The 26,720-nt window shown below is 39.1% G+C and overlaps 1 protein-coding gene across 1 annotated transcript in view; it reads left to right on the top strand.

Moving 5' to 3' along the window:
- Positions 1-6,376: 6,376 nt before the first annotated feature.
- Positions 6,377-26,720, top strand: part of sema4f (sema domain, immunoglobulin domain (Ig), transmembrane domain (TM) and short cytoplasmic domain, (semaphorin) 4F) — a 70,567-nt gene continuing 50,223 nt past the window's right edge. The window contains exon 1 of the mRNA XM_030161993.1: positions 6,377-7,175. Within this exon, the coding sequence (XP_030017853.1) occupies positions 7,088-7,175 (88 nt within the window). The 5' untranslated portion in view covers positions 6,377-7,087. The remainder of the gene's footprint in view (positions 7,176-26,720) is intronic.

The following is a 26,720-nucleotide window of genomic DNA, read 5'->3' as shown; positions in this document are numbered from 1 at the left end:
CTATATTCTACTAAATTTATATTATTTACAACTTTGCTGAATGTTTTTTCCTCCAACTTGATGCTGTTGAAAATAAAACAGTTTCCACATCCTTTCTTATAGGCAAAGCATCACACTGCTTTTGTATTTCTATATACTTATGGCTGATATTTGTATAGACAGTGTTCACATACATTCAGAAAGAGGAAGCAGTGTAATAATGGAAGACAATGAAGTATTTAGAATCTGTATTCACTCTGAATAATCTAACAGAATATGTTACAAAATATGCAGTGAAATGTATTTTAAAACAGATAAATACACATACAAAAATTTTGAAAGGGGTCATATTTTGCTAAACCCACTTTTATTAGTCTTTGGTACGTCATTTGTGTATTTGGACCCTAATAGTTCAAAAAGTTTGAATTTGAACCCTCCAGGTGCTGCAAAGCTATCTTTATATTCATTTTGGCAAAAATTGAACAGACTTCTACAACCTGTTTTAATTCCTTCTTCATTTGTTACGTCTATGAGTGGTTACATCACGACATTTGCACATATAAGGTCGAGACTTCCAACAAACATTTCTCCGAGTACGCCGTAATTGTTTATCAGCAGCAGCGATTGTAGTAAAAACTAAAAAATATGTCCAAACTTCGAGCCAGTTACCTAAAATGTTCAGTTGTTGGCTGAACGGGACAGAGCAGCACAGTCAACAACCTGGAAGGGGTGGGGTGTGCGGTGGCTCATTTGCATTTAAAGGGCTAGCGCTCAAAACGACCTTTCTGGTGTCATTACTCAGAAATAGGGTTGAAGATGGACCTGTGGAGTTGAATTAATGAAGAATTCAGACCCAAGCATAGCATTTACAGTTTATGTAGACCACAGGGAAATGTTTTACAATGCATAATTTCATTTTAAAAAAGCAAAATTTCACTCCTTTAATGGTCTCATTCATTTGCACCACTTCATGTCTACATACATTAAAGCATCTGCATAAATGTACATTCACAAAAAACACTCATTTACAGATATGTGCCAATGCATAAGCAGGTATGTCTGTACAGTGTACACATTAGCCAAAAGAGTGCCGGGTCACGGATTGCAGCTTCCTTACGTCAGGGTCTGAATATTAATGTGCGGTGACAGATAAGCAGCCGTGGCAATCCCTTTAAGACCATACTTTTCCCTGGTTGGTGCTTCTGGTTAATTTATGCCAGTTTGTGCAGCCACATTATGCAAATGTGTGTGTTTAGTGTGAAACAGTGACGTTTGAAGGCTTCAGTCATTGTGACAGACTGCTGTTAGCTTTGTCTTTGTCTCTGATAAGATTGTTAAAGATATCTGCCACTGTTTTGGGATTATATCTCTATTTGATGTACACGTCTGGATCACTAATCATAACAGTTTTGCACTGGCTTCACCTGTCCAACAGGGTGCAGTAAGATCAGTTAAGTTCTCTACCAAAGAAATATAGCAGGAATTAAAACTGTATTTTTTTTTTTTTTTTCCCCCTCAGCCAGACTGGACAGAAGCTGAACCAGATGTGGATCTGGACCTCTATATTGACAATGATAAATAATGCAGTCACCCAAAAGTCACGGGTGAAGGCAGGGTTAGGTTTCCCAAAGTGACCTCAGTTCCAACGGCCACTGCAACTGTCACTGATGAAGACATCCATTGTGATACAGAGAGATGTTTAGTCATTCAAAACCCATAAAGATGACACATGCACAGTTTGAGCTTAACAGGCTCGATTAGAGACGCCGCCGCTCACTTCTTACATCCATTTGGCTTTTCTTTATCATCGCTCCCTCACCTCTGACCCCTACACTCCTCCTCCCTCCCCCTCTTCGTCTACAAAATCCTTTAATCCAGGCTCCTCTGCTTCCCTTCCTTTTTGTCAGGTTTGGGGCACATGTCCACACCCCCGCCCCATGAAATTGGTCAGTCAGCTTTGCCAGCCTGCTCTCTGGAAGAAAAAAAGGGAGGGAACAAAAGTATACAAGAGTTTTTAATACTGCTGTAGCTGCTGCACAATTTATCCAAAATATGAAAACGCCAACACAGATTTACACAGCTTCCACACTGAAAGGGCTGCTGATGGTTCTTTTTCTATCAGTTTATGAGTCATCACTTCCTAAAAGCTGTAAATGTTGAGAGAAATGAACACCACATGGCAGAAAACAACCTCGCTGTGGATTATTGGTGTGGATAAGGCATGCACTGCCATTGACCTCACATCTACTGTTTAATCATCTTTACTGCAGAGGCTCCGCCCTACATGATGTCCAATAAGTGACAGGTGGATTAAGGAAAAGTAGACCACGGAGAAGACTGACGCTCACGTGTACATTATTTTTGTGATATCCAAAACAAAAACAAAAAGTGGATGCACATAATTTATTACCTCCGCCAAGGAGGTTATGTTTTTGCCAGGGTTTGTTTGTTTGTTTGTTTGTTTGTCTGTTTGTTTGTTTGTTTGTCTGTCCGTTAGTGTGCAACATAACTCAAAAAGTTATGGACAGATTTGGATGAAATTTTCAGGGTTTGTTGGAAATGGGATAAGGAAGAAATGATTAAATTTTGGTGGTGATCGGGGGTGGGGGGGGCCCACGGGGGGGCCCACGGGGGGGGCCACTGATCGTTAGTGTGCAACATAAGTCAAAAAGTTATGGACAGATTTGGATGAAATTTTCAGGGTTTGTTGGAAATGGGATAAGGAAGAAATGATTAAATTTTGGTGGTGATTATGGGTGGGGGGGCCCACGGGGGGGGCCACTGATCAGCCTTGGTGGAGGTCTGCGCTCTCCGAGTGCTTCTAGTTCAAATTTGCAACACACTTTGTTAAAAATGTGTTTTTTATTTAGTTTAGAAAAAACTTGTGCAAATCGTGTGGATAGATGTAGTGGGTGTTCTCTTTTAAACAAATGATTCCTCTCATAGTAAATATAATAGGAAATGAATTGTATATGACCAGTATAATAATGTCCCTTGCAGCTTAAATATAGCAGAAGTTGAGTCCATCCTCAAGGGAATGACTCTTTTAGTCACAGTAAAAAAAAAAAAAAAAGAGGGTGGGAAGAACAGCATATGTACATTAGTTCTGAATATGGCCACAGCTGCTACACAATTAAACATATTAAAATGGCAAGAAGGCTGCTGTTACATAGCTTTACTTCATGCATTATCTCCTCTTTATATGACACTGATCTTAAAGACCTTAAAGAAGTAAATAAAGGAGTAAACGCTGAGGAAAAAATAACACCGCATGACAGAAAGTACCCCCTCCATCAAGTAATATAGTGGGTAATCCTTGTCAAACCATTCCCTCAAACATCAAGAAAAAAACTGAGCTGCATTCAAGAACCAGTGGTGGAGAATCCCAGCTCAGTAAAGTAAAAGTCCTGCCATGTATTTGTTCCAGTCATTCACTGAACCAGCCCATTTTGATGAGCACATCTCCTCATCCAGGCAGATGGGATAATTAGTAGAATCACCTGTGTTAAGTGAACAGGTAGAACCAATACATGGCAGGACTTTTATTTTATGGAGCGGGGATTCTCTACAACTGTCAAGAACTATGCATTATTGTCCTCATTTTGGGTAAACTACATGCACTCCCTGTATAACTTAAATACCACTTCGATCCAAGGCTACGTTCAGACTGCAGGCAAATGTGGCCCAAATCTGATTTTTTTGCCCATATTTGACCTCTATCCAATCTGTTAAAGACAGTTTGAACAGCACAAATCTGATTTTTTTCAAACCCAGGCCACTTTCATATGTGGTCCTAAATCCAACACGTATCTGATATTTTCCAGTGCAGCTTCAGTCTGAACGGCCAGGTCACATTCATCTGAAATTGAAATGCGTTGAAATGCGACAAATGTCACAATTCTGCATCCCAGGAGGAGGAGCGGCACGAAAAACATACTTACTTCTGTAAATACAGTGCGTGCCTGGATGGTCACATATTACATCAGGACCTCTTTTGTGCATGCGGGTCACTTCAGGGTCGCACTCAGTTCATACTCAAAACTGATAGAAGTCGCATTTAATATGTAATATGAACAAGCACACACAAAAAAATCTGAATTGTGCATTAAGACCTGCATAGTTTGTGTCCAAAAATACACAAGAAGCAGAGGTGCATGACTTCTAAAACTGCTGCACCTCCTTATTCCACATTGCTTTATATTTTTGACATGTTAAAGACGTAAATATAGATAAAAAGCTACACTACATGACAGAAAACTGTGAAATATTACAGTGGAAAAGTCTATGTTTGAACAGATGAATTCAGACAACCCATTCACTTTAGTTTAGGAATATAGCACACCTACTGGAAACAGGTGTATGGAGTATATATTATTTTCCTCATTTTGACAACATGATGTCTCAGCAGGGTAACCTAAAATGCCAGTTAAACCCAGAAGACAAAGGTGTATTCAAAAAGAGACAGGTGGAGAAATGACTCATGACTTTTGAGGCTGCTATTCTGTCTTACTTCAAATTATTGTATATTTTCAACACGTTAAAGAAATAAAAGTTGAGGAAATAGTAGCACCACATGACAGAAACATTCTCCCTGTGTAATATTAGTGTGGAAAGGTCTGTGTTTGAAAAGATGAAGTCAGACAATCTACTCCTTTCAGCTTAAAAATTGTAGTAAACATAAGAGGAACTGAGGAGTGTATGGTGTGTGTGTATTACTTCCTTCATTGTCAACAAACCTTGTGCACTTCCAGCAGGGTAACAAATCCTGGAGATGAATTCGTGTCCATAAAAGAGACTGGGAACAGATGTATGCATGACTTTTGAAGCCTCTACACCATACTATTCCATTCAAGACCTTAAATATGTAAAACATACCACCACATGACAGAGAGTATCCTCTCTGTGAAGCATTGCTGTGGATAGGGTTATGAACAAAAATAGTGGGTGATCTTATTCAGACAAAACACTCCTTTTTACTTCAAATGTAGAATGTGACTGAACCACACTCTTCACAGGGTAACCTAAATTTCAGTTTAACCCCAAAGACAAAGGTGAGTCCAAAAAGAGGCAGGGAAGAAAATTATACATGACTTTTGACAGAGCTGCTCCTCCTTATATTGCTGTCTATTTACTGTATATTTTCAGTATGTTAAAGAAGTTAAAGTTGTGAAAAAGTACCACCACATGACAGAAAACATCCTCTTTTTGAAATATCAGTGTGGAAAGGTTTGACGATCCATTCAGTTTAGCTTAGAAATATAGTAAACCTGCGGAAAACTGAGCTGGGTGTTTGGAGTATGTAAATTATTTCCCTCCTCTCCTCCAGTGCAGATTTTTAACGTCTGTTGCATTTCAATGATGTCAAAGTCGGATAAAATGTGACATGACTGTTCAGACTGAAGTCGCATTGCAAAACATAATAATAAATAATAATACATTTTATTTATAGGCGCCTTTCTTGGCACTCAAGGACACCGTACAGTAAAACAGGAGAATATAAAACAAGCAATAACACAGAGTAAAAAATAAAATACATCAGATATGTATCCAGTTTTAGAACCTACACATTTGTGATATTGCATTAAGAATCACTGTGAACCCTTCTGCACGTACACTGTTTCCTTGAGGTCAAAACTGTATGCTTCAGCAAAATAATGCCCTTTGAAACACATCTAGGGCATGACATGTTGAAACTGTCAAGAATTTAGTTTATTTTGTCTTGTTAACAAAAATTGGCATTTGCAATTTTAAGGATATCTGAAAACGTTTGTTCACTACTGTATGAAAGTGGCAATTTGTGCCATTCAGACTTTCATAAAAAATATCATATAGGTTTTATATATACATAGACAAAAAAAAAAAAGTCAGATTTGGACCACTTTTGTCTGCCGTGTGAACGTAGTCATAGTGGGTGATCTTATTCAGACAAAACGTTCATTATTACTCCAAGTGTACAAGGGAACTGAACTGTGTTTTGTGCCAACCACACTCTCCGCAGGGTAGCCTAAATGCCAGGTTAAATCCAGGAATAATAGGTTCTTTTAGAGTCCATTCTCCAGGGAAGGACTATTGTAATCACAGGTTTCACTTTCACCACCATATGCTTTTGTCTCATGGTATGACAGAACACACTGCACCACAAAAAGGACGTAAAACCTGTGATTAGTGACATCACTGTGTGTCATTCCTGGAAAAGCAAAAAATACTGAAGAACTTCACAAAACGTCTCTTTCATCAGAAATGTAACCAGAGGAGGTTTTTCTACAGAATGTGACTCAGAATGAACAGATTTTGTTGAGTAGTGTGTCCACTGTACACCTGTCGCCTGTGACGTCACTCTTACCTGGTTTGTTGATTGTGTGTTTCCGGAGGGCGGGGCACGAGGCGGTCGGCTACCACTGAGCAGCGCTCGAGCCGTGGCGCCGGTCCCAGCCCTCAGATCACCGCACGAGCGAACGTAGCGCGTGTCCCTTCGAGTGCTTTTATCCACGCAGGTTAATTCGCTTTCTTTAATTCTCCATCTGCGTGTGTACTAGAGACGTTTTTTTTTGTTTGTTTGGTTTTTTTTTTTTAATATATTTTTTCATTTTTTTTTTTGTTTTGTTTTAGCAGCGGGACAGAGAGGCTCGCGACACCGGGGCACAGACCGGGATAAGACCGAAGCTCCAGTTTATTATAACCCGGGACAGTGGACAATATTCCTACACGACAGGACGGTACTTTGGGATTACTTTCAAACGCAGGTTGTAATTGGAATACAACGCAAACCTCTTTAAAACAGTTAATTTTCTGCTTCTCATTATGAGGCTTTTCCACAGTGGATAATAAAAGCAGATTTGTGTGCGCTTTGTACACACTGCACCGTCAGGGAACGACTGAATAATCTGAGAAATATTTGAACCCTCAATTGTAGCCTTTAGGAATCATCCTCCAAACTTATTGCACGTTGTGTTGGACAGAACCGATCTGAACTGAACTGACAGAGCTGTGAAGTCCGGGTCCGGGTGAGTGTCAGATCAAGATGCGCCGCGTCTGAATCCACGAGTTCGGGACTTTGGTGGTGTTCAAGATCCACGCCTTTATCCTGGACCAGAGCAGGAACCGAATCATGATGAGTCCCGTCAGCGTGGTGGTGATCCTGGTATGCTGGGTTCTGTCCGGATCTTTGTGGGCAGCCAGTCTGAGTGGACTGGGAGGTGAGTGAGGTGGAGAGAAGCATGAAAACAAGGCGAATACAGCAGGTCCAGTCTGGTGACAATCAGACCAGACCTGTTTAAAAAAAAAAAAAAAACCGCTGAAGATGTGTATGTGCAAATGAAAGTGTTTGCATGACTTTACCATTCATACGATCTTTACTGATCTAAATTGTTAACACAGCTGCAAGTACATGCAACTTCAACTATGGATTTGCATGTGCAGTTTGTTCTCACATGCACAACCAGATCCGTGTTGCGCTTTCTCTGTGTTTATAGCAGAACATTATTTTAACCAAACTTAAAACTGCATCTGTCAGCGCTGTCAGATTGTGCTCTTCACTGGTTTTACGCACTCGTAGCGCGGTGCCAAAGGGCTGCCTTCTGCTTTCATTGTGGTCTGATAAATGGTGATGCTGGCGAAGCATGCAGGTGCCAGACTTGTTCTGCTGAACGCCAACAACAAGTGCACACAAACTGGGCAGAAACACCGGGCTGTTGGTTTATCCAAACACGTAGAAGCCCTCAAATTTAAAGAGACAGTCAAATGAGTTTGCCGCTGGAGGGACTGCTGCCCCGTCTTTTTATTTGTCCTCCTCCAGACAAGGCAGGGGTCAGGATTAGTGGCCCTATAAGCTGGCAGATGCAAGACCTTGCTCAGGGTCTCTTCAGAATCAGTTCTCATGATGGCTGTCGCTGATTTTAGATTCTTTGCTGACATATGCACACAGTCTTTGCAGAATGTATGTGTGCATCATGTTTCTGAGCATTACAACTTGATGATCTTGAGCTCTTGTTTGTGTGTTTGCATGAATAAAAAGCAAAATGATGGGGAGAGCCTAACAGATTTGGATAGCTATGGAAGTCACTGTGAATGGAAGACGAGTCTGGCTCTCTAACAAGCTCCCTCTTTGTGCTCCGTCCGATGGGGTCAGCTCCACAGACTCGCCAGCCTTCCTGTTTTCTGCAAACTGACAGACAGTTAAATGGAAAACGTAAAATGAGAGGAGACATCCATCACAACAAAATAATAAGAAGCTTATGGGACAATAATCAGACAGAGCTATTTCATGACCCTTTGGAGATTGGATTGCAGCATGTGTCTGTATCTCTATTGGTCTCTCTTTTGAATGTGTTTTCTTTGTTTGCAAGGTAATAACTAGTGCCTGATTGAAACTATTTTCTGTTTCTGCAACTGACTGCTGTTTTTCATCTTCTATTCATACACTATTTCATTCCGCTTTCATTAACCTGAAATAGACTTCCTCTATGTTCTGACTGTTAAGCTACAGACTTGTCTTTCTCCCTTCTTGTTCTACCACGTGATGGTGTTTACACCCTGATGCAGTGAGGAGGAAAGATTTAGAGGTTGCATCACTGTGTGTCCATTGACCGTTAGCCTGTACTCCGGTCACCTGATTGTATTAATGGGCTTTGCTCCACCGCAGCACTCTGCAGCAACGCTTATTGTACTTTAACCCTGTGTGACCGACCTACATCTACAGGCTAAGCTACATCTAAAATCTCACTTCACACAGTAGCTAGTTGCACTTGAGGCTCATTTGCTGAATGAATGCAGTGCCTGTAAGTTAGGTCCTTGTCTGTGTGTGTATCATTATGCAACGATGGCCTGTGGCTCTTTGGCCTCACAACAAATACAGTTAGAGTGACTGCCAACAAATAGAGAGAGGGAGGGAGACAATCTAATAGGATACTCCGCTCTGATAGTAGTTGTCATTCTCACAAAACAACTGTAGATGAAGAGGAGCGTTAATGTACGTAGTTCTAAAGATATAACATGTCGTTCCAGTTTGGGCGTTTTATTTCCATTCATGTGTGTCTGTGTTTGCATGTCTGTTAGTTTTACTTAACAGAACCTCTTATATAAGGCAGTGCACTTGTTATGAACAGCTAGTCCTGTGATGTGTGTGTTCACTTTCTTTGTATGTTCAGCACTGAAGCACTGAAGAGGTTTAAAGGCTCCTACAGATGGTGAGATTCATACATTTATTTCCAACTAAAGTGCAGACAATAGATCTAATAAACCTGGGTATGACATGTGATAATAACACCTACCTAACTGTAGGCTAGTATGCAAGTTTAAGCACAAGAATTGAACATCAGCCCTGCTATAGTAAAAGTAGCATTAGAAAAAGCAGCCAAAATTGAGGGGGTGGAGGAATATATGGACTCAGGAAAAGAGGCCAACTTAGGATGCTAATTTTACAAGAAAGTAGTATTTTTGGCTACATAAACTTCCAATGTGTGATGGTTATCCTAAATTTATGACACTGTTAGTTTTGTCTCCAGCTGTCTTTGGTTGCAGCCAGTTGTGAACCGCCTCACAGTGTGACCACTGGACTACTGTGTCTTAACTAATACATGCAATACTTTGCATTTGTGTGAATTTTGACACAACACCAGCTTTTTGTCTGGAACACAGGCAACGTTTGGCTAGTAGCGCAATACATCTGTGTCTATGGTGCTTGTTAGATGTGTTCATATTAACTGTTGGGGTGGCTAATTAGGCCGAATTGTTCCAGCTCCCTGGTGAAGCGTTAGGGGTGAAGTCATAAAACTGTTTGGGTGAAATTACACACTGCATAATGAAGTTACCAACAGAGTGTGGGATTTCAATTTAAGTGAATCACAAACAAACCCATTTAGCTGCTTATAATTGGGCTGTTATAAACGATTCAGCATTTGGTGAGACATACGGTATTTAAATACATTTGTAGTTGGTTCTTGACTTTAGAATCGCTAGAGTGGTTTCACAGGTCTATGTGTTTCACTGGTCTAGCAGCCGTTTTAATGCCCCTCACATGAAACTCATTAGGGTGTCGGCACACGGGGTGGGCCTCGCTCCCAGCGGTGTACCAAATGTATCGACCAGAGCCCATTTACAGTGCACTGAAGAGGAGTTGTCTGATTTGATTAGTCTCTGTATTCAGAAACTACTGTATTTATGTAGAAGGCTGGTAAGCATCATGTCGTTCTTTCTCTCTGAAGGCCACCCACTGACCATCTATTGTGCCACCTGCTTGGCTCGCAGATCAGTTTGTCTGCCTTCTCTCCAAAACTATACTTTTTCTTTGTTTGTAGTCAACAGTAGCTTAACAGAATCTCTATTCAAACATTTCACACCCCAGTAGCTTTTAGAGATGGAACATTCATGCTCTATTATAGTTTTCTGTTGTAGTGCCAACATTTACACTTGGCTAGTGGTGAACTATGTGTATGTGTGGGGGTGGATGGTAGTGTCTCATAAAAAAAAAAACAACAAAAAAAAAAACTAATCAAGGCAGCCAGCGCCTTGATTTGAATGGAGTGTGTATTGGGGGAGAGTATTAGACTTTCCAGGTTCAACTGCTGCTTCACACTAAATATCATTAGTAGGTAAACATGACAGCATCCAACTCCAATTGTGACTAATGCTTGTGAAGATTTTGGCTTTTGGCTGTCAAGCTGTAATGAATTTCACACTTCAGCTGAATCAGCTTGGTTGTTCTTTCACTCTTTGTACCTTTTTGTCTTGTGATAGTAAATTATTAAAGGAGTTAGTGTTTTTAATGTCCAAAACAAGGATATATCTAACAAAGACATGACTCAGTATTCACAAAAGAACAGACTTCAGGGGCTGTCTTCCAGGTTTCCCTCAGGAAATTGTTTAACTTAAATTGTGAGCTTAAAACATCTTGTTTCATGATGCATTTGGGTTACACAAATCAGGCTCTAATATTTAATATATGGCATTTTAAGCAGCGCCTTTGCCCAGAAAGTTTGTAAATTTCTCAACACTGCAATATCTTTGAAACGCCTGGGGATGAGACCCGGAAGAGCGTAACCACTAAACAGTCTGAAGTGGGCTGTGCCTGTGAGGATACATGTGGACTACAATAGATTATGTGTTTGGGTTGAGTCTGCATTGTCGTCACCCACAGGGAATAAGAAATGTTTGTGCAAAAGACAAAAGAGCACTCATTCCTCTTCCTCATCCTTGCATCCCATTTTACTGTATGTCCTTATCTGGTTACAACCCAGTTCCCCTATTCATTCACTCTTTCTTGCTGCTCTTGTGGAAATTGTTCCAGTCTGCCTTCACGAAGGATGTTCCAAACCTTTTTCTGTGCTTCGATGAGTTTATTTTAGTTATTTACTTATTTAGGATCCCCATTAGTTATAACCACAGTAACAGCCATGCTCCCTGGGATAAACAAAACTAGATGTTTAAAAATTTCATGATTGACAATAACTGCAAGAATTACAGAAATAACACTGGAAGTGGAACATTTAGTTCATACACAAATCACACATAACAAAAATAGATAAACAAACAAAATGAATAATTAATATTTGGTAGAAATTCACAGTGACCATTATATTAGTTAGCAAACCAATAAAATCACCTTTACATCAAGAGCATATGCAGCCTAAACTGATTTCCTTCTGAATATCCTATTCAGAAGGAATAGGATAATTACTGCTTTAATTACTTTTTGAAGCTGATCTTGCCTCTAATGTGGGTTAATTCTAGACTTATATACCTATACAGTCCAGATAGGGCTGGGTGATTTCATAATTCTAGACTGTCATCTTAATTTGTCACATGATCTTCTTTTTGGATGTATTGTACAGATATGGCCCACTTATCATTGAAATTACATTATTTTACACAATGTTGCACATAGCATTATTACCACTAACATAAGTCTCTAAGCTTGGGAGTACTTTCAGTCTTTTTATAGCGATATTTTGTGTTTGTGTGCTTTGATATGTTTGGGTTTAGCTTATAGAGTTTGTGTAATGTGCTGTTTTGCTGCTGATGAAGAAATAATGTCCGCAAGTCCATCATCTGTGGTTCCAGCTGGTGAACTCCATCGTGCATTGAGTCTGATCTAACCCAGTGCATTAGATTTATGATAGTGTGAAAATATTAATGAGTCACTGAAAATCTCCAGTGGGACAAAATAGGTCGCCACAGTCTTGAGTGATTAATGAAACACTGCAGTTTTATGTAAAGGAAAATGTGACTCGTGTTTATCTAATATTAGATCTAATATTAGCAATATTATAATAACATCAACAACAGCAACAAAAAGCCATCTCACACAACCTAGGCCTCCAAAAACCCAAGAAAACTAGAGGAACACTCATAGTTTGGTTATAACTTCCCTACATGGTAAAAGAGATGAGAGAATTGTCAGATTGTGAGTCAGATTGTAAAAGATCATCTCATCCTATGATGTTTTGGCCAGATCACTTAGCCCTAAGGACACTTTTCTTTACCGTGTTTTTCTTTGCTTTAAAAAGCCATTTTTAGTAGCATCAAATGCCCAAAAAAGGCATGTCTGGTGTCATAGTTATGTGTTTGTATTAACTGATAGTATTGATGTGCCAGTTTCCTCAAGACACACATTCTAGTGTGAAATGGCAGCTGACTCAGCTCTGTTTTGAGTGAGCTGGATCTTATTAAGATCTTGTTTTGAAGCACTAGACCAAACTGCAGGACAGTAATCAAGGTGAGGAGGGATCAGTTTGAGGAGTGATGAGAAAAAATACACAAGATTATCTTTAGTAGAGATTATTTTGGGCTGGCACGCCTCTTTACTGGAAGTCTCCCAGTGAGTGTACAGATATATCAGCTGATGAGACTGATGTAAAACCACAAAATAAAGTGGACATACAAGAAAAAACTAATAATGACTAAACATAGAAGATGGGATGGTACAATCCACTTGCATCTTTAGTGGGTGCGATGCCTCCACCCTCATCCCATTCTTTTTTTCTCGAGTGCTGATAAGATGTAGTAGGGCTGAGTGGTACCATGGGAATGCAGAAAGGCGTCAGAAACGCTTTTAGCCTTTCTTTCAGCTTTGTCTGATACTCTTAAAACCTGCCTGTCTGTGTTTTATCACTATCTCAAGTGGTTTTTAAAGTTTCCACCAAAGCTTCTCTGGCATATTTAGCAGGCTGGTATCTTTCTCTGTGCTTTTCCTTTCTACAACTACATCTTTTAGTTATACTTGTCCTCTCTGTAATGCTTTAAGATCCTTAATTATCTTTTTTTCCAGATGCTAAGCTCAAAAAATGACTAAACAGTAACTCTACGAGAGAGGAAGGAAGGAAGAAAGAAAGAAAGTTATGAGAGTAGACAAAAAAAAAAGTCCCATCAGCTTGTTCAAAATCAGAATTCCCAGCTGTCACTGGCCACCTACAGAAAATACTCTCTCACTCCCTCTTACATTCGTCAGCAAAGTTCATTAACTTCTCATACACTCGTCGTCATAATGCGCGCTCTATGAAGCTCCGACATTGTCTAAGTGTTTGAGAATTACATTAGCGCTGCACACGTACATAGTTGTTCGTGCTCTCTCCCACGTTGTTTGTGAATGGTCAGCCCACACAAACGCTCCTGTGACTGGAGCTTGTCAGAGGAAAGGTCACACTGAGTCAGATGTCAAAGGCCACGCACACACACGCACACACATATTCTACGCAAGCACATTGCTGTTGTTGCATTCCCAAGAACTTTTCGTGATTGGGATTCTTGGTTGTGCTCCGATTCCTCGTCTCCTTCCTTACCTTGTGTGCAGACTTGACAGAAGAAGGTCACTAACATGGTATACTCATATTCTTAGTGAATCCTGTATTTCTACATTTTTCCAGTCTTTTTCACATCCTTCATTTAGGAAAATTTGGTGAAATGTGCCCTGTCATAATGTGGGAATATATATTATAAATGCTGAGTATGGAGTTCAGGTCTTAAAGGGTTTTGTAGAGTGGAAGTGTGAGTGTGAGCACAGTGTTCAGTGTTTATTGCCTACAGAAGGCTTTAGAAGTAATGACTGCAGAGTACAGCTCAGGCATATATCATTAACTCATTGGAATTCATTCACACTTTCTCGGCTCATCTCTTTCCTCTGGATCTTTGTTGCGTGAAAATCCCATCTTTTAGGAAGCAATTATAAGGCATCGGTTGCATTTTTCAGTACTTAGGCACAGTTAATCTCAAAGGTTTTATATATTTTTTCCATTTAAGTTGAAGTGTTATGTGTTAAGTGTTCTTTTTTGTTTTATATGATGAAATCCTGTCTGAGTTAGTGTTCTCTTTCCTGTCTAAGAGGCCACATTCTTCAGTGTTGCTGACTAGAAGTGTTATCAATCATATCAAAACATTATTGATCTGGTCATTCACCAAGTCAAGGGGAAGTAAAGGACAATTTGGGAGGATAGAGAGTAGGTTAATCATCAAACATGGTTAAAATTTAAAGACAGACAATGAGAGAGGAGGGAAATAAAAACAGAATGAAGAAACTGAGAGAGATGAAAAAACATTAATGATAAGCTTTGAGGGAAACAAAGTCTTAAATGTTATTGATGAAATGAGACAGTGAGTGTAATTGATCAGTCTTATTCACAGACAAACTCAACCAGACAGGCAGAAGGTGATGGGCGTCGCAGATTGTGCTGAGGTCAAAGGTCATACAGGGTCACCTTGTTCATGCGGAGGCTGTGATGGCATTCACTTAACCTGTTCACGTCTTGGAGGTCAAGCACACACTGAAGCCACAATGAGACGTTCCGCAGGGAGTTGGTGGCTTTTTCACTCGGATTGATCCAGAGTCTGGAATTAACAAAAGTCCTCAATTAATCGGCCTGTCAGACTGTCTGTGTATCAGTGTGTGTGTGTCTGTTTGCTATCTCTGCAGGCCTGGGTGTCTCTAGGTTACTATTGCGTGATGGCACATCCATTAATGGAAGGTCTGCTCTTTCTCTTCACCTTTTTGTACCTCTTACACTGGGTTCAGAGTGCAAAATCTTTTAATCTGTTCCTGTGGTTGCAGTGTGAGAGCAATAGGACTGGACCTGAATATTTAACTCCTCTTTTTTCTAAAATATACTTTGGCATTCTATGACTTATAGCAGAAACAGCAGCACATCTTTTGATTTTTCCCTTAAATGGAGCTTCTTTAATCAGCGTCATTTCATTTTGTCTGCATCAGTTGTCTGTACATTAGTGACAATGTGGTTTATTTACCTTGACCTGACATCTGTGACTCAGAATTACATGTAGGATGATGTTTTCTCACTCCACTGTTTAAAATGTTTATGATTTGCAGAATTAGCCTGATTTTTACTCCTGTAGCATCGTTGTGCAGTTTCTTAAACTCTAATCAGCCTTTGCATAAGTTTCCCATCCCCACATGTTGTTCCCTGACAAATCCCAACTTGCCACCTTTCACAACATGCATGAAGTTATTAGAGGGGCCATGCTGGCTACCAAAAAATGTAAACATGCAATGGAATCTGAGTGAGTGTGATAGGGGTTGTTTTGTGTTTTGAAAGGTAGACTGTAAAGAAGACAGTGTTGGTTGTCGAAGAGAGAGAATGATTATTACTTCACCCTATTTGCAATTCCTATTGGTCAACCCGTTGGTTGCTGTCGAAAATGTCACACTACATGAAATAATGATTGATTGTTGCACCCATTTGTCGTCTCTGACATGACCTCATGTCCTACATCTGCATGATGGGGCCATTATCAGGCTGGTATTGTTTAGTCTGAACCCATTTGACTGTTTTTAAATCGTTTCTTCTCATGAACCCTCACTTTACAGCATTTGGATACATGACATGATCATGTGCTAAATTAACAGCATGATAATCACATGTGATTATGGGTTGATCTGTTTGCATTCAAGGCCAATGCCTGAAGTGGGTGTGTGTATTTTTGTGTGTGTGTTGCTCTTTGTGCAGGACCTGTGTCAGCATTAATACAAGGCAAAGGGAGGAGTGTGGGAGGGGAGAGAGGAGAGGAAACACTCTCTTTTCTCTCCATCTGATCTCGTGAACAGAATACTACTCATACTTTGGCCCTTTTTGCTACAAACACACATTTTATCTCAGCGCACTTGTTGTTGGCTGCTGATCTCCACTTTTCAGTACCATCTGCAGTTCTACCAGCAGCCAATATAAACCACAAAACTCCCTGTGCAGTTGTTATAGTTGCTGCCCTGTTGTCTTGTCTATGACAGTGTAGGTGATACAGTGTTTAAAAGCTGGACACCACATTCTGTCATGTAACTGAACTAGTCAGTGCTGCAGTCAGCTCATTCTGGGATTGTGCCCTGTGGCATTTTTTTTTACCCTCGGTGACAGCTGAAAGCTTGAAGAAGCCACTGTGTGTAGACTTAGTTCCAGGGCTCAGGAAATGTCTTGTAAATTCTGTCTTTACTGCTTTTTTTTTTTTTTTTTTTTTTTTAACAGCACTACTTCCTTGCAAACTTCCGGAAAGCCTCTTGAATGATGTGATGATGTTGTGCAGTGATGTCCTGCAGATTATTGGTTAAAAGATGGAAAACAAAAAGTACAGTTTTTTTTTACAGTACAGAACAGTTTTCCCAGTTTACATTCAGTTTACACCCTCAGTCGACGCTGTAAAATATATTCCTTCTATCAGCATAAATATATGTGCAATCTGTTCATAAGTAAATCATGAGCAGTGAAGGATCTTATACACAAACAGCATGACTTAATGTACCAAGCTGCATTTTAAAGATTTTTTTGCATTTAAATTGGCACATTTGTCACTTATAAATTCTTGCAAATACTCGGATGAGCAGCCAAATTCTTAGTGAGCTGCATGAACTCATGTTCCACCACCAGATCCACATAAATTCAAGGCAGAATTATTAACCATAGAGAGCAGGCAACGGCCCCGGGGTCCCAGATCTCTAGAGGCTCAGAAACCTCCAGGCTTACTGGGAGTCAACTGATTTGTGCTAATTTAATTGAAAATTTATCTGGCAATATGCAGCATTAAAGCCCAAAGGACACGATAAAACCCTTAAGGTGGGTCCGACTTTATTACCTAATATTAAGGCCCATGATCTCAATATATTGGGTGCAGTCAGAAGGAAGGAGCTAAAGGGGAGCTCAGCAGTTTGTTGCCCAAAAACTCAGTTCTGTTAGAATCTAGAAGCTTTATTTACTCTTTCCTGGTATACATTCTTTTTTACAATATTAATTGCTTATTTTACTTTCATGTCTTTATAGATGTTATTATCCAAGTGATAACAGGGTAAATATAAGGTGCACTGAGGTAGTTTACACTCCTGAGTCGCTGTGAAAGTTTCCGTCTTGTCTGAACAGGATAATCAAGTTGAACTAGCTTTTTGTTGTAAACATAATTCACTTGGTTCAACAAGTTCCAGAGAAAATGACAACACACCAAAGACATGGACAAGTCAGGAAATTTGCAGTTTGCTGAATCACATAGGTGTGTGAGAACACCACACACATGCACCACGGGGGGTTTGGTGCATCATGCAAAACAACTTACCACTGTTGTTGTGATCAAGGTAACACACCTGGTAGTAAAATTAGCACAGCGACTACTGTCTGCAGCACTCACACACGCTCAGTCTTCAAAGAAAAGCTGAGTAATGGATCTCTAAGATAAAAAGGATAAACTGATAAGGCTGTCTGAGGCTACTGCGAGTGTGTACTACAGTATAATGAAGCCAGATTTCGATTTCCTCTGTGTGCATTGTGTTCGTTCTCTCTTTGGCAGCCCAGTAAATCAAACCACCTCTCTGCACTCTTGCTCTCTTACTTGTGTGCAAAGTGAGTGTGTGTTGGCGTCTTTTGGCAGTCTTAGTTGGCACACAACCATGAGGCCCGTTTCTTCCGTACATACACACTTACACAAAGGCAGCTTGACAGTAAGGGCTACCCCGCTGTTCCTGCTTTGTGTTTATTGATTGATAGTGTCTTTTGCCGTGGTAATATTTTGTGTGTGTATGCAATGGTCAGTTTCTATACACGTTAAAAGACAGCATCGACTGCTCTTCTCAATGCTGTGTTTTCCTGCGCTTCTTCCTGTCCTTTCTGATCAACTTCTTTCTGCATATTGACCTTATGTCCCTTCTCTCTCTTTATATTTGGGTGTTTGTGTGTCTGCACTGCTAAGGAAAGCACAGCAGCACTTAGAGACTTAATGGCAGGAAACAGACAGGGGCTAACACAAAGGAAAAACTGTCAGCAGTGTCTCCTTGCACACTCAAGCACAAACATGCACAACCACCATGTACATGCGTACACACACACACACAGTTCTTTACAAAATCCTTTAAGAAGTTTTTGACATGCTGTATTACCTGCATATGCTGCCAGTTTTGCCTGTATGTCTTTATGTATACAGACCCCTCATTAAACCCCTTATTAAATCCCCCCCTCTGGTTCTCTTTCTAGCGTCCCCTCTGTCTTTCCCTCACCGACCCCTGGTCTCACTCCTCTGTGCTCTTTATTGTGGTTTCTTTTAATTGGAGTCTGAGGTGGTAATTACAGGGAAGGAAAGGAGTCTGGGCGAAGGAGGAAAGAGGCGGGAGGAGGAAAAAGGACAGAATACGTGGAGGAGAGAAACAGCAGGGTTTTGATGAAAGAGCAGCAAAAGAGATGACGGGGGGCGGGGGGGGCTCTTTAGGAGAAGCAGTTGTTGAGATATGAATCAGCGCTCTTTAGTAATACTACTTGATATATTGTTGGTAATGCTGCTCCAGACAAATTGTTCTTCTTTTTATGCAGGATATAAGTCTGCTTTGTGGACACTTTTAGATAATTTGTCCATGTTTTTGCCGTTCAGATGCCCTCGTGTTGTATATTCTCTGCCATTTTACAACATTTTTATGTATTATTCATTTTGTACATGGCATAATCAAAGTTTTTGAGTGTTGAAACAAGCTGACACACAAAAACACACTGTAGGTTTGTCTCCCTGAGGCATCTTTGTTCCCTCTTGCTTTTTTATTTGAGTGTTTTTCCCTCATTTCGTCTTTGTCTTTGTTTGACTTCTTTCTGCAAACACTGGCTTCATCCTCGTCCTGAAGCGTCATTTGCTTTGTCTTTGAGATTCCTTTTAACAGAGTGCATATTTGTGTTTCAGGCAAAATAGGCTGTTTTTGGCTTGTAGAGGGAGTAACCTGTTTTAAATGAGATACAGTAGCTGCCCCTCCATTGCTGCTGTCTGGGACGCACTCATCATCATCATCACTGTACCGTTGTTGAAAGCCAGCCTACATTAACGCTGATCCACATTATCATAATTGAGGTGTCTGCTGAGCCTGTATGTGTGTTTTGTGTATGTGTGTGTGTGCGTCCACAGGGAATACAGAAAGAGAGAGGGTCTTTAGAGCCAGACAGGCACCATACTTTCATCTTTTAACATTACAATGAAAGAGAGGGTCCATAAAATGTGTGGTTATGTGCATGTTTGCGTGTAATATAAAACCAGAAAAAGCCTCCTGAAAGCATCATCGCACTGATCTAGAAAGCCTGTCAACATTACAAAGCACCACCCAGGTACTTCATAGTCAGAGATAGTGGGATCACAGTAAGAACACATTAACGGGGCCTTTGTTTTGGGTGGTTTATGGAACAGAGCGCAGATCACAGCTCAGAGAAGACACCGGTGGTTTTAAGAGGAGGAAGAAAACAAAGGACTTGTTGGGTTCTCAGACAGATTATACCCATCTGTATTAGGGCTGCACAATAGTCATTCATTCATTTTTTAAGTGGTGCAGAGGTACAAATAATACAGAGGCTAAAAGGAGTAAAACATGAAACAAGGCATGGAAATAAAAAGTTACCACAGCTGTACAGTGCTAAAATAAGGTTAGAAAAATGTAGAATAAAAATATAATAATAATAATAATAATAATAATAATAATAATAATAATAATAATAAACATTAAAAGTAAAAACTGTTAAACAAAAGCAAATAAAATCAGCAATTAAACCTTGAGAATACCTCAGTGATATCAATGAGTACAGCTTAAACTTACATTGTAGTGACATGAAATGTTGAGTGAGTTTAATTGGTATAGCTTTCTAAACACTAAAACAGCAACATACCCTAAAAAAACAAACACTTAAAACATCCAAGTACTTCATAAGAACAAAATAGTTCAAATATGACCAGAAATACTGCAAAAGAACAATAACGAAGACAAATGAACGGAACAATAATCTGTAAATATCGATTTTTAAATGATGGGATTTGACCAAAAACTGATGTTTTATCATTTTATTATGGTAATGCTGAGTGAGGCGATGTATTAAACTACCCAGTTTACTTCCTCTTCAAAATAAAGATGAGTGTAGAAGCTTTTGTTATTTATTTATTATTGTGGTTGATGATCTTATGAGGTAGTCACACTCCTCATTTGAATCACAATTTTTCTCACCTCTTGTGAAATGTAGGCGAATTAAAACCAAACTGAGAGGATTTATTGTGGTTTTCCCTTTTTTTTCTGGAGGGCCTACACTGTGGTGTGATAGCTCTTTGTTTTGTTGTTATTTAACAAATAAACAGAATTTTCGCATCAATAGTATTACAGTGTTTTGACACTGGTATTCAGGCTATTTAAAATAAAACTAATTAGAAAAAAAACTGTTGTTAATTTCATATTGTTATTGCAAAAGATATTGCTGATAGCTGATAGCAATGTTATTTTATAACCTTTATGTTATTTTGTTATGATTTATCCCAGGCAAACCTGTTTGAAAAGGTATGTCATTTCTCTTTAAGTCTTCAGCTCTTCATGAAATTATATTTGAATGAGTGCAATTCAATCACAGAAATTTACAGAAAAACCTAAAAAAAAAATACAACAGATTAATGGAAGCATAGGCCATTGCCATTAGTGAAATGATATCTGCTGATACTGATGTTGTCCAATATATTGATGTATCCTGAATTTATTTAATGACAACATTTTACAGTCCCAATGAAAAGCAGATCATATGACAAACTAAGATTGTGCTGAGTATAAATTGTGAGATTATTATTTTTTATAAGCTGCATATTTCCCAACAAAATCATTGCAGTAGTAGAAGCCATCCGTGTAATACCTGTATTTTGTTTTTTTTTTTATGTATTGCATTACATATCATATGCATGTGCTACATTATCTGTAGAGTCCAACAGGGAGGTAAATTGTTCATTATTTGCATTTGGAGCAGAGCCCAAGCAGCCAATGCAGGTTCACTCCACTGTTTTACTCGTAACGTCAACAGCGGAGGAGCTGCTACCGTTAATGATAAAAGCTCAGCAGGCGTCAAGTCTGAAATTTGAGCACTGCTGTGACACAGTATGAATGAAGTCAGTCTTGGAAATTCAGGATGCCGATTCGCTTACTGTTGAAAGTTGTAATTAAAAGTTTCTGATTTGATTTTATGCAACCAAGTGTGCAGTTGGATGACATCATGGCATCCAGCGTTTTGTCGATCTCATCAGCTTAAGTGCTTTTATATAACAGCTCCGTCGTCCATATGGGACTGAATGGAAATGAGATCCCAGCAGTCCACAGTAGATTAATATCATGCTGCCTTGGTACAAAGACACAAATGGACTCATGTGGACCTTGAATAAATGTCAGTTAATGGAAAAGAACATTTATACTGTGAAATGTAACGTGACAATAAATTAACATAGTGTTCTGATTTCTGAAGTAAAGACTATATTTGATATTTTTGTTAAAAGGCACCAGAGATTTATTTCACATGTGATTCTTTTGCATGATGTTTTGAAATTCTATCACAAAATTCACAGGCTTTTTTTGTGGTTTTAAATCTTATCATCTACATGTTTTTGTTTTTTCATATTTTTGCAGCTTATACATCTTTTCCTCTCGCTGAATCTTTTAAGACTGAATTAAAACCACAAGTAAATATCTCTTCTTTTTTCAAATTTCACTCATGACCAAATATCAGCCTGTAAGCTTAAAATAAATAGTGATTTGACATTTATTGTGATAAATATCGAAATCGCCTCATAAACCTTTATATTGATGACATTTTTGATCATAAAACCCACCTCTAATACATCTGTACATATCTCACGTGGCAAACACAACATGATGAAATAAACACTATAGACATAACAAGACACAACCGATAAGACAGGGGAAAAGACACCAGAAACTGCAAAAACTTCTCTGAACGCTGTAATCATTTTGCCAGTGCATGGCGGGGTGTTAAGCTGAGGATTAAGCAGATTGTGTATCACTTGGAGTGAAGTTGATTAAATTGGTTAGCTGACTTGGATAATAAATGAATGTTTACCTCATTCACTCTGTTACAATCAGACATTTTATAAACAAAACTTAAATTAATTATTGAATACAACGGATTACTTCAGTTAGGGCTGTGGCCTAGTTGGGTGCCAAAATATGAACCTATAAATATATAAAACCATGAACATTGAACTATTTATTTAAATTAACTGAAATGTACACCCATGTTTCATCATGTTTACCTAGCACTGACCTCATCTGTTGTCATTATATCAGTTACAATACGACATTGAAGTGTTTACTCATTCTGCTTCTCCAGCCACGTTATGTAAAACTGGGTCCTGATGAAGCAAATGCTTCAAATCCATGTTCAAGTTAAGTTAAGTTGGACTAATGGAGTGTTAAATAGATACAATCTGTTAATGGGGCTGTTTGTGTGTGTGTGAGAGAGGATTTAATGCATTAAAGACACTAGGAGGTGATGTGGACTTAACCTCCCCAAACATATGTTAGGCCAAACTGTGTATGTGTGTTTGTGTACTTAAGAAGGAATTTAGGGGTGTGACTTCCACTAGTAAGCTTTTAGTTGGGAACCTAATGTGAATTACCTCGATAATGGGTTTTTAACTGTGCTTCTGGGTATTATGCAGTTGGTATGTGGTAGCTGATAAAGAAACACTGACAACGTTCTTATATTGTAATTGTTAGAGTGTGTCCATGTGTAATGTATGCAGCCACATATCCAGCCTGGTGTTGGCAGGACATGTGTGTGGAAGTGTTTATAAGCAGAGGAAGTGTGTGTGTGAGAATAGGAAGTCAGTCCTAGTCAGGTGGCCTAGTTACACACATCAGAAAACACACAACATTAGGCAGAGCTGCTTGCTTGTGTTATTTGCCTCCAGTTTTCAGTGCTAATGAATGATTAACAGTATTAATGGCTTATTCATGGAGCTCAGTGAGCTGTTATGTACCTACCTGTGCAAGTAATCCCATCACCAGATAATGAGCTATGCTGTGTATTTTGCTGTCCTCTATAACAATCACTTAAAACCCATAAACTTCTCTGTATTTACATATAATGTAACTGCAGTTTTGTTCAAACTATATTTAAAAGGCAGGGATCATTTGTGAATATTATGCAATACATTATGAAAAACAACATATTCAACAGGTTGTTAAGTTGTTTTGTATGCTCATAAGTTACAGTCAAGCATTAAATCAAAACAAAGAATTGTGAGCCAATATTTTCCTATATAAACCTCTTTATAGGGGAAAGTGTGAGACATCTACAAGGAGCAGTAGCTTTGTTTCAGTGTCATCATTCTGCCACAGTCTGCCTCCCAGCACCAGGCAACAGCACCCTGGGAAAACTTTGCATACATGAGGTTCATGAACGTTCAGCACTGAGAACATAAGTGCTGTTTTTTTCTTTGTGCGTTCATGCAAAATATTCCTGCGTGTGCATTCCAGCTATTGGGGTGTATTTTAGCAGGACCATGCACAATGCATCGTCAGCTGACTTCAACCCTGACCATGAGTCATATTTTCATACAGGACGTACCTGCAGTGCTGGTGATGACAGTTGAAGGTGAAGAGCTAGGCGTACAATGGGCTGCACTCATTTAGCTTTAAAGGCACAGCCCCATTAATAACCTCTGTAACTGTCAGTGAACTCAGTTTTTATAGTCAGAGGCTGACACGGCTGCTAAAATTATTAGTGATGACATAGGGTTGGTTTTTCTGTTACTAGGACAGGCAATAAAACATACTTTTATAAATGTGTTTAAACAGTGGTAGCTTTACTCTATGTTGAACACCATGGGTAAGTTTGGTTTAGTCAGCCTAACTGTTTTGCATTATGAATAGAGAATGAATTTGCATGTCATCTTTGTATTAAAGCAAACAAAAACCACCCAGGGAAAGACAGAAAAGCATGTGAATGAATACTTGTCATTAGGTCTGCACGATATGAGGAAAATCTGCAGCTGTGCGCTAATGTTGTTCAATGTTGCACTGACAAATGACTTGCAGTAAATAGACTAGCCTTCACAGTTGGTCCCAAATTGACACCAATTAATCTGAGGGTAGGAGACTTCATGTGATCGGCCAAATGCTCACATGCTGAGTGCTAATGGACGGCCAGTGTAAATAAAATTTACAAGGATTCAATCAGTGTTTTGTGATGATGAAAAAATGACTCAAGTGAGTCCGCTTTCAGTTGTAAAATACTTGTTCACGTTGTCATAGAGTTGAAACCTAAATGTTTCTACAGGAACCCTTATTCAGAGTTAAGATTCTTACATAATCTGTTCTCTGTTGCGTCTCGATGCTGCAACTTTCAAAATTTATAAATCTGCTTTTTTTAGCACCTGTTATGTTTCTTCCACAGCAGAAGGTCTTGTCCATTTTAACAGTTAAAAGGTACTCCTCCACAATTTTTTTTTGCTGTTGTTTTCAATGCCTGAAAAGTACTAAATTGCAGAAAATGTGCTATTTCCGATCCAACATCTCTGATTTGGACAGACTCAAAAGAAGAGCTCACTCTAACAACAGGAAATCATACAGATAATGCGGTACTACAAAATTTTAATTGAATTAGCTTGCAAATTTCAAGACAGTGAGAAATGTTCTGTGTAACATATTTGGAAGGAATGACGAGTGTGAGAGAGGGAGGCTAATGGAGCTTTCAATTATTCACCACTAACCTTTTTACCGTCTGTTATTTCAGTGGCTCATTTTAGCAATGCTTATACTGGGCTGGAGTGTGTACTTTATGCCGACTATATAATGCATATTTGCATATTGCTTCAGAAGAGTCCTCATGAAGGAAACATGAACATTAATCCATGTGAGACGTGTTCATATTAAGGAGTTTTGGTGGTTATTATCCAACTCGAAGTGCATGCATGTGTTTTTCTCAGTGATTTAGTCTGTCTTTGTACCTCTGCTTATCTGCACAGGGTTTCTGTGTGTGTGTGTGTGTGTGTGTTAGCTGATTGCTTGTCAACAGGCCAACTTAACCATTGTGAGGCAGTCAGTTCTGTTATATTGGACTCATAGCCTATCAAGTACTGATAAAAATGTCAAATAACAAGTACTGCTAATGTTATGAAAATAACCCAGTCAACCAGAAAAGGGAAACAGTCGACTGGAGCTGCTTAGACTCTTAAATTTCGACAGACACAGTTCAACATGAGACTATTTTGATGTGTCTATAAAGCTGATACATACTGTATAATAGTTTTCTCCTGTAATACAGAAGCTAAAATCCATCACACGGACAAAGTTTTCCTTGTTAGGTCAACCACACACACACTGACTGCTCGCCAGGAATGAGCTAAGGGTCATTAATCTTTCTCTGCTCTAAACACTCACACTAAACCTTCATGTGCATACACACTCATATGTGCACAGATCCTGGCAGGGACAACAAGTTTCGCTATTCTCTCACTTAAGCACTGAGTTGTTTTTTTTTTTCATCCTTCCATTTTGTTTTTCATTTGTAACCCAGTCCCTCTTTTACATTTCTACTCAGAGCTGTTTGGCTCCGCCCTTCTGGTGTGTTCCCACATAGAGGACAGGTGCAACCATGCGTGTACACCTGTATTGTACACGTTGTAATGGGGCAAGTAAATAGATCTGTGCAGGGCGTTGCTGCTCTGGTGAAATTCCAATTGTGTTTTTGTTTTTTGGCCACTCCTCTTTTGCATTTGTCAGTATTTGTTCATCTGTTTGTGCACGTGTGTTATGCAAACAAAAAAAAAAAACAACTGACCTAACCCCCAGATGATTGTTTGGGTGGTGCACAGGGATTTTAGGGCACTGGCCCACTGAAGAGAACAAGAGGATTTTAGAGCATTTAGTGATTATGGAGGCAGGGGGTGCAGAAGATTAAATAGTTTTTTCTACTCATTGTTACCGTGAAATGGAAGCCTTTCTTTCTTTTGCTTTTTTTAGTAACTTAAAAATGGTATTAGCATGGCAGATATTATTAAATAATAGCAGATATTATTAAATAATTATACAGATACAGCATATATGTAATTTGATGAGTAACAAGGTATTGCATTGCTAAATCTATGGCTAAAAACTAAAACAGGCAACTTGTAAAATCCATGAACAGTACAAGTTCATCTTAAAGAATCCAAAAGTTACAATGGATTTTTATGTATTCATGTAGCTAAAAAAAGCTTTATATTATCACACACACATTTTTAACTTCAGTTAATATGCAATATCATGAGACACTGCTCTCTGTGTATTTAGAATCTTTATGTCAGAATATATTAGCATGCAGAAAAAAACTCATAAACATGTTATTGGAAGGCCTAGATTATATAATATGATTCAAGAGGGACACATTAAAATGTATGAGCTGTGAGGTATTGCCGGGATTAATGAACAAATCAGGAAAAGAAGAGCTGATGTTGGAAGGAGGAGAGGAAAATAAACAACGAAGAGGAAAAGGAGAACT

The sequence above is a fragment of the Sphaeramia orbicularis genome, chromosome 18, assembly GCF_902148855.1.
Source record: "Sphaeramia orbicularis chromosome 18, fSphaOr1.1, whole genome shotgun sequence".
Taxonomy (NCBI): Eukaryota; Metazoa; Chordata; class Actinopteri; order Kurtiformes; family Apogonidae; genus Sphaeramia; species Sphaeramia orbicularis.
Note: the sequence above shows the minus strand (reverse complement) of the source record. Positions and strands in the feature narration are given on the sequence as shown.